The sequence below is a fragment of the Dipodomys ordii genome, unplaced genomic scaffold (assembly GCF_000151885.1).
Source record: "Dipodomys ordii isolate 6190 unplaced genomic scaffold, Dord_2.0 Scaffold23, whole genome shotgun sequence".
Lineage (NCBI taxonomy): Eukaryota > Metazoa > Chordata > Mammalia > Rodentia > Heteromyidae > Dipodomys > Dipodomys ordii.
Window position 1 is genome coordinate 11673523 of NW_012267239.1, and position 12720 is coordinate 11686242.

General features: G+C 50.8%; 1 protein-coding gene across 1 annotated transcript in view; it reads right to left on the reverse strand.

Annotated features, from left to right (window-relative positions):
* Positions 1–3331: 3331 nt before the first annotated feature.
* The window catches only part of Fmn1 (formin 1), a 230378-nt gene continuing 220989 nt past the window's right edge, over positions 3332–12720 (reverse strand). The window contains exons 17-18 of the mRNA XM_013014304.1: positions 4726–4810; positions 3332–3390 (exon numbers count right to left, since the gene is read on the reverse strand). Coding sequence (XP_012869758.1) covers positions 3346–3390; positions 4726–4810 — 130 coding nt within the window. The 3' untranslated portion in view covers positions 3332–3345. The remainder of the gene's footprint in view (positions 3391–4725; positions 4811–12720) is intronic.

Here is a 12720-nt window from a genome sequence, read left to right on the forward strand (position 1 = left end):
ATGAAGGAGAGCATTAACGGAGACGTGTGGCTTCTGGCTTGATATGCTACGTTCAGGGGAGGCTCTGGAAACGCACTGGATCTGGGAAGAGGTGTCCCATCTCTTTTCAGCTGTTCTTCCTTTCAAAGGTAGAGGGCTTCGATGCATGCACGGGTGGAATCTGATAAAATGCTCAGAACGCGTGACAGTGCGAATGCGTATAGGTTGTTCAGGCCAAATTATCTCGAGGTTAATTTCTGCCTCGACCTAAGGGCCATGTGCATTCTGCCAGCTTTCAAGTTTCACAGAAACAATTAAACGTGAAGCCCACCGGCATAGGTGGATCAACCTTGAAGAGATTACATATTTGAGAGCAGAACATTGGAAAATCATATGAGAACAGAGAGAATTTATGGATTAAATTTATCTAATCTACTGGCATTATCTGCTGTATTCATATAAAGCCTGAGATGCTCAGTTTTCTCCAGATTAAGATGTAGTATGTCTTTACACATATGTAATAGATACAATGTGTGACCAAGTGTAGAGTTCATGTGAGCTGTAGACCACAGGGTCAGAGGGGAAGGCAGAAACGGGGAAGGTCTCCCGGGGGCCGGAACCCACCAGGCATCCCAGGGCTGAGGACAGAGGTGGCCAGGCCCAGCCCTGCTGGCAGACCCCTCGCGGTGGGTCGGGGATGTGGTTATTGTCATTTTGGTGGGTCGGGGATGTGGTTATTGTCATTTTGGTGCCTCCACATTCCCAACCAAGTTGTTAACTGTACAAATTTCCCCAATGCAATGTAGTGTGTTTATATCGCGTTATTAGCTCAGAATCCTGGAAAAGGCTACCGAGTTGGCTTCAAGTGTATGTAAAAAACTCTCCTAAGCTCACAACTTCCCCATGACATCTTGATCTGGGAGAATCTGGTAGACTGCCTACTCCTTGGGGAAGAAGCAAAACTGAAATGGAATGTGCCTCTGACCAGGGGCCGGCAGCCGGCGCATCCCAGCCACGGGCAGCCGTGAACCCAGCTGGCGACGCCGGCTTCCCAGATGGGCTTCTCAAGAAGCCTTCCTTTAAGCCAACTTTTCCTTTATCAGTAACCGTTTCCAAGGAGCTGAGCTGCCCTCCAGGTAGCTGGAACATGCAAATACATTCAAGTGACTTGCATTTTAGAAAGGCTAAATGTTAATCTGTTCTTTTCCAGTCCTACCAGTCTGACCACTTGTTTTACCTATCTTTCAGATCTCCTTTGGAAGGCAATGGCTAAGATGAATGGAAGTTCACTTCTCTATCTGATGGAGGCCCCTAACCGTGGAGTTACCTGGCCCTTGGTCCTCTGTGGCCCTCCCGCGTGGAGGAAAATAATTTTAGTGGTGCTGCATTTGCTTGACTCAAACTGTGTCTTCGTCCATGTGGCTTTTTCACAAAGACGCTTCTCAGGAGCATCTTTGAAACTCACTTTCTAGGAAGAGCTGGCTGAGGCCGAGCTCTGAGATGGACAGAAGGCAGTTCCAGCTGTGCTACTGTTCATCAGCAGTCATTTAAGTTCTTGTGAGCCTGTTATGGCTTCTACCACTCTGGACTTCGTGCCTTTCTCTCTTTCTCTTCCCTCCCTTCCCCCTCCCTGTGATTCAGAAATAATTTGTAGGTTACTGAATCTGCTGAAGTCTTTTATTTCCCACCTACCCTTTGGTGATTTTTTTTTTTCTGACAAGCATGGACAAGAGCAGAGAAGAACGGAACAAGTGGAGCCTTCTCCTGGCAATTTCTAAACATGATTTAAGCTATTTTGTAAAACAAGACAGGTGATCTTTGGATCGGCCCTTGGGAGGAGGCTGCGTTTTGTCTTGCCAGACATGGCTTTCCCTTTGCTGTTTGTGAGGAGGGACAAGCGGGACAGACAGACTGATCTGGGATCTAGGATGCTGTCCCGTCTGGCCGCTGGGAACCGAGTCTGCGGCCCTGCCTTGTGGATTCTCTGCCAGTCAGGATTTGGGGACACTGAGGGGCTGTGCCCATGTGCTCAGCAAAGGGGCTACAGACACAGAGCTTTCAAGCAGCCAGAAATTTAAACAAAAACTCTGCTGCTGTAGGCAGTCTAATCTAGAGACAGACAGATCATCTCAGGCCAATAGGTAAATCATTACTAAAAATATGCTTGTGCCTCATCTGCTACATCTAATTGTGGACTTAGGACAAACTGTACCCACGTCTTCTTTGCCTTACAGTGACTATCCAATGCTACCCACACACTTACTCCTTTTTTCTAGTTTCTTCGGTTTCTCCCTCGGCAACATGGGAGCTCTTCAGGTGGAGAGAGACAGCCGAGAGGCTGAGCAGCTTTGCCGGGCAGGAAGCCGGGCTCCTGGCCGGACACTCGATTCTTCACCTGCGGTGAACACTGGGCGATCGGCTAGTACCATGGGCTTCCTCATTATACTTAGATTTTAGAAGCTTGCAATTTCCAGGCAGTTGTCACAGGCTTGAGACGTAGACATCAACTTAAGAGCTCAGAAGACGACCCTTGGGCTGAAAAGCTACCCTTGTGCCCGGGATGATGTCCTCTTCTGCTTGGCCGCACCTTTTCCCATTTTTGTTTTATGTTAATTTGTCTGTTCTTGGGTTAAAAGCCGTACAGGGCACTGTGAAATCTAGCGCTTGACCCTGCAGAATCTGCACAGCGCTTCAGGTAGCAGCTGCTCCGCCCTGTGCTCCTCCACGGCCGCTGCTCGTGCCTCCTGCGAGGATCCCCACGCCGTACTCAGGGGTCTTAGCGCAGGTGTGAGTGCCGGGCTGGCGGTCAGAACTGGCGTAAAAACCAGAGAATGCAGCTAGCTCAATGCTGATGCCACCTTCCAGTACCAACCACCCACCAGAAAGGAGCTTCTGATCCTTCATCTTCCTCGCTTTCCCCTGCTCCACCCACGCACAACTTCATTTTCTCTCTGCATCACGAATGACGGTAGCAATGTGATTTCCTTAGACTAGGATCTAAAAGGCCTCTTCACAACACAGTTTGGGTGGCTTTCCAGGCAGACTGGATCCTGCTTTGCCGGGATCCGGGCTGGAGCGATCCCAGAAGATGCATCTCTGCAGGGGCGAGGTTAGCTTATCCAGCTTGGCTCAGAAAACGCCACATCTCAGTCTCCTTAAGTACACGTTGGAAAAGCTTGCCATTTCTTCTGGTTCTATAACAGCACAGACTCTGGGCTTCTAAGGGAAACAGTGATCAGATGCTCTTGCGGTGTCTCATCGCTTCGTGAGCGCTTCTCGCCGCAGCACCAGGAGCGGTGTGCAGATGCGCCGGGGAAGGGCGCCAGCACGGTGCTGTGGGGAGGCGCACAGAAGCCGCTCCGCGTCCTAGTGGGTGGTCACGCTAGCTTCCTTCTGACGCAGTCTCTCTTTCTGTTGTTTAATGCAGAAAGGTAAATTGATCATTTATTGTTGTTTCTGTTGCTTTTTTCTGCCTCAAATTTTGACCGATTTTTCAGATTCTGACTAGAATGCCAAGTTGAAATACCCAAGAAGACTATCTCCACGCCTCTTTCCCTAAACGCTGTTACCTGTTCCGACCAGCCCTTCACTGATTCCCGAAACACACAGAAGGTGAGCAACCAGTCAATCAGCCAACCACGTCCCTTAATAATCAAAGTGGGGAGACCGACTGTTCATTACTGTTCTCTACTGTGGAGCTGGCTAGAGCCTCTGGAGCCCATAGAAATAAGGAACATAGCTAACTGAGCTCCAGGCGCTTACATACCTTTCCCCCAGTTTCCTCAAAATAACCCTACATCGAAGGCAATACTGTTTTCTTCTTTTCACTGCAGGGAGAGAAGCAATACCACTTTACTAAGGTTTTACCCGTATTAAGGGTGAGGCTGGGAAGTGAACCCAAGCAGTCTCTTCTCTGCTAATCCTGGACTCCTAGCTGTGTGGTCATTCTTTTTCTGCCTGTAACACACAGAGAGCCATTGTGATCTCCACTGAAAACTGGAGCCTGCAGAGCCATGTCCTCTCAAGCTTGGCGCGGGGGACCTGCCATCCATGGCTGCTGGTCCCGCTTTTGCTATGTGTGCCAGACGACACAGCACAGGCTGCTGCTTCTGTATCGCAACTCTGCCAGTCCTCAAAGCGGTATATCCTGTCCTGTTCTTTAAGGGTGAAACCACATAGGAGAGGGTGAATACGTTTAAATATCTTAGAGAAAAGCACCTGAGACTAGGGGTCGGGCTGTGGAAGGCTGTGGAAGGCTGTGGAATGGCAGGGGCAGTATTTGGTGTATCAGGAATTAGCTCTGTGGAGCTCAAGGGGAAGCACATGAAACCACATTTTGCTCCTTTACCCCACTTTTTTTTTGTCAGTTGTGGGTCTTGAATTCAGGGCCTGGGCACTGACCCTCAGCTCTTCAGCTCAAGGATAGTGCTCTACCACTTGAGCCACAGCACCCCTTCTGGTTTTCTGGTGGTTTATTGGAGATAAGAGTCTCACAGACTTTTCTGCCCAGGCTGGCTTTGAACCGCAATCCTCAGATCTCGGCCTCCCGAGTAGCTGGGATGGCAGGCGTGAACCACCGGCGCCCGGCCCCACATTTTTAAAACTATAAACTATTGTGGGATGTGAACTGGGAACACAACTATTGCGTCTTTTCCTTCTGAGTTTTACCCTTTAAATTCAGACGCACTTTTTGGTACACCCAGTTCCAGTGGGGACCTGGAGGCTACGTTGGAAGGTGCAGCTTACCAGGCTAGCGGCGGGGTCGATCTTCTTGGTCTCCACTTTCTTCTCTGCTGTCAACTTGCTGACTGATGCCTGAGCCATTTTCAATCTAAACAGAAACAAGGTAGGGCAAGGGAGAGTGCAAAGACAAGAAGAGGAATAAAGAAGAAAAAGGAGGCAGTCAGGATGATCGGAAATCCAAGCGTTTCTGAACAATAAGTATCCCATAACAACAGGATGATGTTCCAAGACACGCAGGGTCAGACGCCATTGGCAGTGGCCACCGCTGAGGGTGGGTGCCCAGCATCAGCCCGAGCGGCACGGCGCTCCGAGAGCCACCGGCACGCGTGCCCCGGCACGCGATCCCACAGAGAAGACAGCAACCTCCAAGCTCTGCGATCATCTCCTGGGATTTTTAAATGTACACGTGGTATGTTGTTGGCCACCATGTTACGCTGCGTGGGACTATGCTTTTCAGATGCAGACTCTGCTTCGGTGTGAAGGCTCAAAGCGAGCGTCTCCTTGCCTGGGACGCCCGTGGCGGACCGTGAGTGTGGACAACGCCGCGGCTCTGCTCCCGCCGCCGCCGCCGTGCGGGAGGGCCGTCTGCGCGGCACCTGCTCGTTCAGAGTCAAGCTCGGAGCGCTCCCTCTCTCTCCTCTCTTCTCCCTCTTTTTCCCTCTCTCCATCTCTCAGTAACCCAGCTGTCCACACGTAGAAATTAGTTCCAATCACTCCAACATGCCACTAGAACATCAGACAAAGGTGACTGTTTCATAGAACTCAAGAGGACATACACGAAGCTGCCCGAGGCCAGGTGCGTCTCAGGGCTGCCACAGGTCTCGTGTCGGCACCACCCTGCCAACTGTGGCCGCAGCTGTGGCTACACGCCGGGGTCCGGTCCAGGCTGGAGAGCGCAGGACGCAGGCCAGGGGTGGATGGAAAGGGAGCTCGCGCCTCCTCCGCCTGGCTGCTCTCCGCCTGATTTCCCTTCCTACCAGTGCTTTCCCAGCCCCGTGGAGCCCTCAGCTCTGCTCTCTCTTTGAGGGCACTAATTTCTGGGTTTGTTTTCTCTAACAGTTCCTCTGTACCCCTGAATCCTGGTCTCACCTGTCAGAGATTTTCCCACCCACGTCTTGCATGTGACAATGACTGCTGGGCGGTGGCAGAGGACGTGGGTGGTGAGGGGTGGGAGGCAGACGCCGGTCCACAGCCCGTCCCCTGCAAGCCCTTCCCAGGAGTGGACTGCACACCGCATGTGGGGCGATTCTGATCTCAGAGACTGTGTCTTCTCTCCTGCGAATGTCATCCATCAGAGGTCACAGCTCCTTCCCCAAGGAACTCGGGCAACAGGAAGTGATACGGCACAGATAAGGAACACCAGCCGGGGCTGGGAAGGTGGCTCAGGGGTAGCGTGTTCACCTCGCGTGCATGAGGCCCTGGGTTCGATTCCTCAGCACCACATAAGCAAAAAAGCTGGAAGTGGCGCTGTGGCTCAAGTGGTAGAGCGCTAGCCTTGAGCTGAAGAGCTGAGGGACAGCGCCCAGGCCCAGAGCTCAGGCCCCACGACTGACACTAGACACACACACACACACACACCCACACACCATATGGGGGTAAGTTTGTTCAATTTTCTAAATTTTAGTGCCTTTCTCTATCAACCTCGTGAAGTCAAGGTAGGAGGTGAATCACTGACATATGGGTAACAGCCAGCACGCCTGTCACATACATGTATTCACTAGCAGACAACCTTTCATCAGGAGATAAGGAACTCTTCAAGACTACACAACCTGAGTGTGGTGCCACATGCCTGTAGTCTTAGCTACTGAGAGGCTTGGGCAGGAAAATGCTTGAGCCCATGAGTCTGGGACCAGCATGGACAACACAGCAAGTCTGTCTGCCACTTTTTTCTTTTTTGCTGGTTCCGTGGCTTGAACCTTGGGCCTGAGCACTGTCCCTAGACTCCTTTTGCTCAAGGTGAGTTAGTGCTCTGTCACTTGAGCCACAGGGCCACTCCTGGCTTTTTCTGTGATTAACTGGAGATAAGTCTCACAGACCTTCTTGCCTGGACTGGCTTCAAACAGCCATCCTCAGATCTCAGCCTCCTGAGTGGCTAGATTACAGGCGTGAGCCACCGGCGCCCAGCTGCCTTTCACATTTTTTCAAAAAGTAATGTGTGACTGGCTACAATCTAAACATATGGAGTGATACCCAAGTACGGTTTTACAGTAATAACATTAGGTTCATCCTGAAAACAAACCAGCACTACAGTCCCGAGGTTCAACTGACCAAAGCACCATCTGAATACAGGTTCTAAAAGTCATAGCCAGAAGTTGAAATATGGTATACATATGACGGTGATTTCCCTGCCACATAAGAGAGAGCGTCAAAGGTGCTCCTCATTTCCTAAACTTTCCCGACGTCTTACAAAACACTGCAGCCGTAACCAGCTGGGGCAGGAACAGCCCCGTCTCTGCTCTCCCACAGGGTCGGCCCTGTGGCTGGGACGGTCCCAGGGTGAGGGGGCTGGAGAATAGATAACTGCACGTCCCAAATGGTTCCCCTCATTCCGTCCCGTGGATCAGGACGGCCTCAACAGCGTGCAGACCTCTGAGATTCCCCCGCCCTCCTCCCACACAGGCACTGGCTCCCAGTCAGCTGCAGCAGGACGCAGCAAGCGCTGCCCACCCTGGGCCGGGGAGTCAGCACTGGAGGCCTGCGGGCTGGATGCTCGCGGGTGTGCGGAAGCGGCCACGGAAGAACCCACGCGCGGCCAGGCAATGCTGCGTTCTAATACACCTCACGGACCAACCCTATAGCTTACCAAACCGTGGAGTGTGTACAGCCTACGGTTCAGGCTCTTGAGCAATCAAGCATCCTGGGCTGAGTTCAGTCTGTCTGTCTTACCTTCTCAGGACCAGGCCTGTTTTCATAGGAACTCTATGCTAGTCATCAGAGGCAGGCCCTGGACAGGCCAGCCTTATGCACCCTTCCCCAATTTCTTTACCTGCTAAAACTGGGAGCAATACTACATCTAAATAGAAGCTGCTGTAAAAAAGAAAGAAGTAAGACATGTGACTCTGTATCCCACGCGCCTGCTGTGTTACCATCGTCTGCGCCCAGCGCGGCGCTGAGCGACTGCCGGCCCGCTGTCCGCCCTGGCTTGTCTCAGCTCTTCATCTTGCTTCGCTGCTCTCGCAATGGTGGTCTTACCCACTTCCATGTGTTCCACCTCTCCCCATTCCCAGCTTAAGTGCCTCACATCATGAAAGCTTCCTTCATCTCTCTTAGGAGTAATTGCTCTTTCTTTTTTCAAGTGAAAAAGCACTTTGTGCATCAACTTAAGGCACTTACAGCTTTTCATCTTAAAACTGGTCAAGTATCCTGTTTCTCTTGGCCCAGAGACCCCCTGGAGGACAGTGCCAGGCTTCGAGCTCCCTCCCTGTGTCTGCGTCTCCTGGCAAACTCAGCCCCAGCAAGCGTCTACGTGACTGTGAGTGACCTGCACCCATAACCTTCTTCACACCCTAACTAAACAGCTTCCCAAAGTGGTAAAATAAATACATTTGCATCTATCCCAAGAACCCCTTTCTGGTCATCGATTAACCAACTGAGTCCTAAATAAGGCAAGATGAAGGGTGCTGAGGAGTCCTGCAAGTATTCAGTACGCTGGACGTTACTTATTTACCCAAAGAACACGAGACCTAGAGGAGCCACAAAGGAAAAGACCCGGATCCTTCCGTACTCCACAGAAAGGAGACACCTTGACTGAAAACATCAGCCGCTGGTCCAGGTGAAATGCTCCCAAGGGCAGAAAAGTCAAACTCAGAGAAAAGAGCCACAGACATGGGAAATAATCCACTTGTCCCGAGCAGGCCAAGCAGACCTCAGATTCACACGCACACACATGCATGCACACACGCACACATACATACACATGTGCGCACAAATGCACGCACATGCACACACATGCACACACGCGCGCACACGCACACACACGCACGCACATGCACACACAGACACATGCTCCTCCTCCCAGGCTCCCCCTTCACTCCGACAATCCTTTTCCCTCCACCCTGGCCTTGGCCCTCAGATCAGCCTTGTTCTCAGGGGGGGCCCTCAGATCAGCCTCGTTCTTGGGGGGGTCCTCAGATCAGCCTCGTTCTTGGGGGGGCCCTCAGATCAGCCTCGTTCTCAGGGGGGGTCCCTCAGATCAGCCTCGTTCTCAGGGGGGCCCTCAGATCAGCCTCGTTCTTGGGGGGGCCCTCAGATCAGCCTCGTTCTTGGGGGGGTCCTCAGATCAGCCTCGTTCTCAGGAGGGGTCCCTCAGATCAGCCTCATTCTTGGGGGGCCCTCAGATCAGCCTCGTTCTCAGGGGGGGCCCTCAGATCAGCCTCGTTCTCAGGGGGGCCCTCAGATCAGCCTCGTTCTTGGGGGGGGTCCCTCAGATCAGCCTCGTTCTCAGGGGGGCCCTCAGATCAGCCTCGTTCTGGGGGGACCCTCAGATCAGCCTCACTGACAGCCAGGGTCACAAAGTTCTCCAGCTTGAAGACTTAGCTGGTCACACGTCAATATCTGTTCTTTAAAAGGGATCCCGTGATCAGTTAGCCTATCATGTCTACTTCATACACGCGACCACTGTCCTTACCCCATTCCTAACATATTTTTCTTGCACCAGAGGACACAAATCAACCACTGGTAGTTTTCGTGGAGTCACCTGCAGAGCCCAGGCTTTGACTGCTTCTGTCTGCAGAGCTCTCCTCCACGCCCCGGGGAGGCGTGAGCAGAGGGGCAGACTCGCACTGGAATGTACGGCCAGCGAGCGCCAATCGCTCAGCACTCGGGAGACCCAACGCCGCCAGCCAGTCCGGAGAGGTAGGTGCGGAGTGAGAGCAAGCAGCAGGCCTTTCCTGCGGGAGAGGCCTGGAAAGGAAGGCGGCTCTGCGTTGAACATCTGCAGGTGAAGTGGAAATGCGCGGCTCATCTCTGGTCGACAGTTCCAGTGTTGATACCGAAGACATGCATGTGCTTGCAGACACAACGCCCCATTTTTCAGTTTTGAAACCTGTGCCACGTACCGAGTCTCACCAAAAGCTGGAGCTGAGCGGAGCCTGTTTGCACCTCACTGAAAGGTGAGGAGACTGTCTGGGGCTGGAGCCCGCCTGGCGCCCCGGGAGCATGCTCCCCGACGGCCCGTGGTGCCCTGCCCAAGGCGGGGCTGTCAGAGCCCCTCAGATAAGCAGCTTAAAGTACTCTGGCTGAATGAAGGAGACCTACTTTGGGTTTCCACTGCTCTCTGCCAAGCTGAGAAATGGAGTGTGGACAGATGCTCTCTACGGCCTCGATTTAGGCTCTTCTGAGGCTTGGCAGAGCACCACACTCAGAGTTTCACGTCTCATTTTTTTTGTTATTCTTTTTAAAAACAAATAGAAATACCATAAAGAATAAGCATGTGCATTCCCTCAACAAAATAATTAAGATGGTAGATTCTGGGTAAAAGTGACCACTAAATTTAAATACATGTCTTACAGTCTGCCACTGATACGGTGATGGTTCATTTGTTCAGTAAACAGTCAGTCTGAGTACCTACTGTGCGTGAGGAAATAAAAGGCAATGTAGATAAAGGGGTACAGACATTGTACTGATCTTTAAAGAGTTTCAACTTACCTAAGGTACAAAGTATGTGCAGTATTACTAACTAAATGAAAATCAAATCACTATGCACCCAAAGTATAGTATAATACAACTCTCAGGATTCTGGAGAAAGGAGAAAATGGATGGGGGGTAGTGGTCTATGACCCCTAGATTAGATTCTTCTGGAATAGAACTCCAGAGTGAGTATCACCTGAGACATCATGATATTCTGAAAGCATGTGTTAAATATATGCATATTTAACAATAGCAGATGTTATTAAATGGAAGGAGTTAACACGGTGCTGTAAGATGTACTCTGAGCACATGCAGCCACTCAGCGGGGTTACACTCGGCCGCGGGCACTGGGCCAGGCGAACCCCAGGCACCTCTGTGATTCTTCCCCGAGGGTGTGTGGTGTGGCTCCAAGGCCCACAGCTTTGTAGAGAGTGGCTTCCTAGGACATCCTTTCCTTTTCCTTTTCGAAGGAGTCAAATTCACGTTTTATCGTTGTGTAGTTAATTTGCCTAGGGCTGGGACAGAGAGAGAATTCATGGCCACCTGAGTCCAATAGCTTTGCCAAGGAGGTGTACATAGACGTAGCTGAAGGCAAAGCCTGTTCTTGGTCTGGGGTGGGGCAGGTGTCCTAAATCCACAGCTGTCTGGCCTTCTCTCCCTCTCGCCGATTCAGCGACTTGCCCGCATGCCGGCCGTGCTCTCCGGGAGTGTTGGAGGTCTGGCGAGGGAGTCACTGGCCTCCTGTATCTCCCTGCTAGCACATGGGTCTGTTGAGAGCGGCCTTTTTATGGCTGATCATCTTCCCAAAGTCCTCCCATTTCCTTGGGACCATTTTCTCCTCTGAACTCAGGATACTAGGTGTCTATTTAGTACCTTTTGACTGTATTTTCCCCTTGTTTGTGGCTTGTTTGCAATTGGGCATTCGTCATCTTTCCATGTCCTGCTCAGGAGATGAGGAGGTTTTGTGTCTTTGTGATAATGATAACACTGTTTATAACTTAGGTATTTGTGTACTTGCACCAAACTCCTATCCAATGTGACTTAGGAAAACTCAGAGTTTTTCCAATTAACTAGGAGATGACTATTTCTATTTTTAAGGGTGTTTTTTAAACATATGAGGGCTCTTAGCAGTTAGTTGTATACAGTTGAGACCATTTAACTATTAATGGAAAAGTTACTGTCTTAGAAATTACTGGAATGTTGTGTATATATGTCAGTGGCTGAGCAAAATTCAATTAATACAAATGTTAGCTTATGGAACTTTTCTGGGAATAACTTTTCATGTGAATAAATGAATTCCTCTAATGTCTACAGGCACGGCCTCCCTGGGCCTCCAGCTCTGGGCCCCAAGGCAGCCTGGGGACGAGGGAGCTCTGAGAACTCCCTGTGGAGCTAGGGAAGCTGCCCAGTTAGCCATAATAGCAGCAAAGTCCTGTGGTCTTTGGCTGGATTAAAACCCAAAGTAAATGCTTATTCCCTCCTTCTGGTGTAAATTATAGCTATGTGCATAATGAAATTTCTTATTTGCATTTCACCAAACTCTGAACCCCTCCTTACTTAACCATTATGAGGTTTTTTTTTTGAGTTTTTTTGGGGGGCGAGGGGGATCCTGTCATAGGCCTGAACTCTGGGCCTGGGCGCTGTCCCTCAGCTCTTCAACTCAAGGCTAGTGCTTTACCACTTAAGCCACAGTGCCACTTCCAGCTTTTTTTTCTGCTTATGTGGTGCTGAGGAATCGAACCCAGGGCCTCATGCATGCAAGGCAAGCGCTCTACCACTAAGCCACCTTCCCAGCTTGTTTTTTTTTAATGGCACTTTTAAGGTCTGCTGTGGCCCAAGGTGAACAGTTTGCCCAGACTTTTTATTCCTGGAGTCACAGACCCTGGGGTCTTCTTCACCTTTTACAAATTCAGAGCTCGTTTTGTGGGTGGTGGGGGGGTTGTGTGTAGTGGGCACATAAGGCACAGTGCTGAGAGTTCCTAGGTGTTGAAAAACTTCGTAAGTACGGGTCTTACAGCTCAGAGCAATTAAATGGCCAAAAAAGACAAAAGAAAGAAAAAGAGGCAGAAAATGAGTAAGAATAGATGATAAAAGAAACAACAAGAACCAGGTTAACTTCTTATAGATACGCACACACACACACACACACACACACACACACATAAGTTCTTGCTGCCTCTGAGGACAAAATGTAGTCTTGATGAACTATAACAAGCAACCAAATGCAATGCTGGCTAGAGATAAACCCAGGGAACTAAGTTGCGCATCTCTCTCAATTTAAAAATGATTAATATCTTCCAAGAAGACCTGGGAGAGCAGGGCTAAGTCGCAGCAGACATCTACCAACTCAGGGGGCAGCGGGGCTAAGTC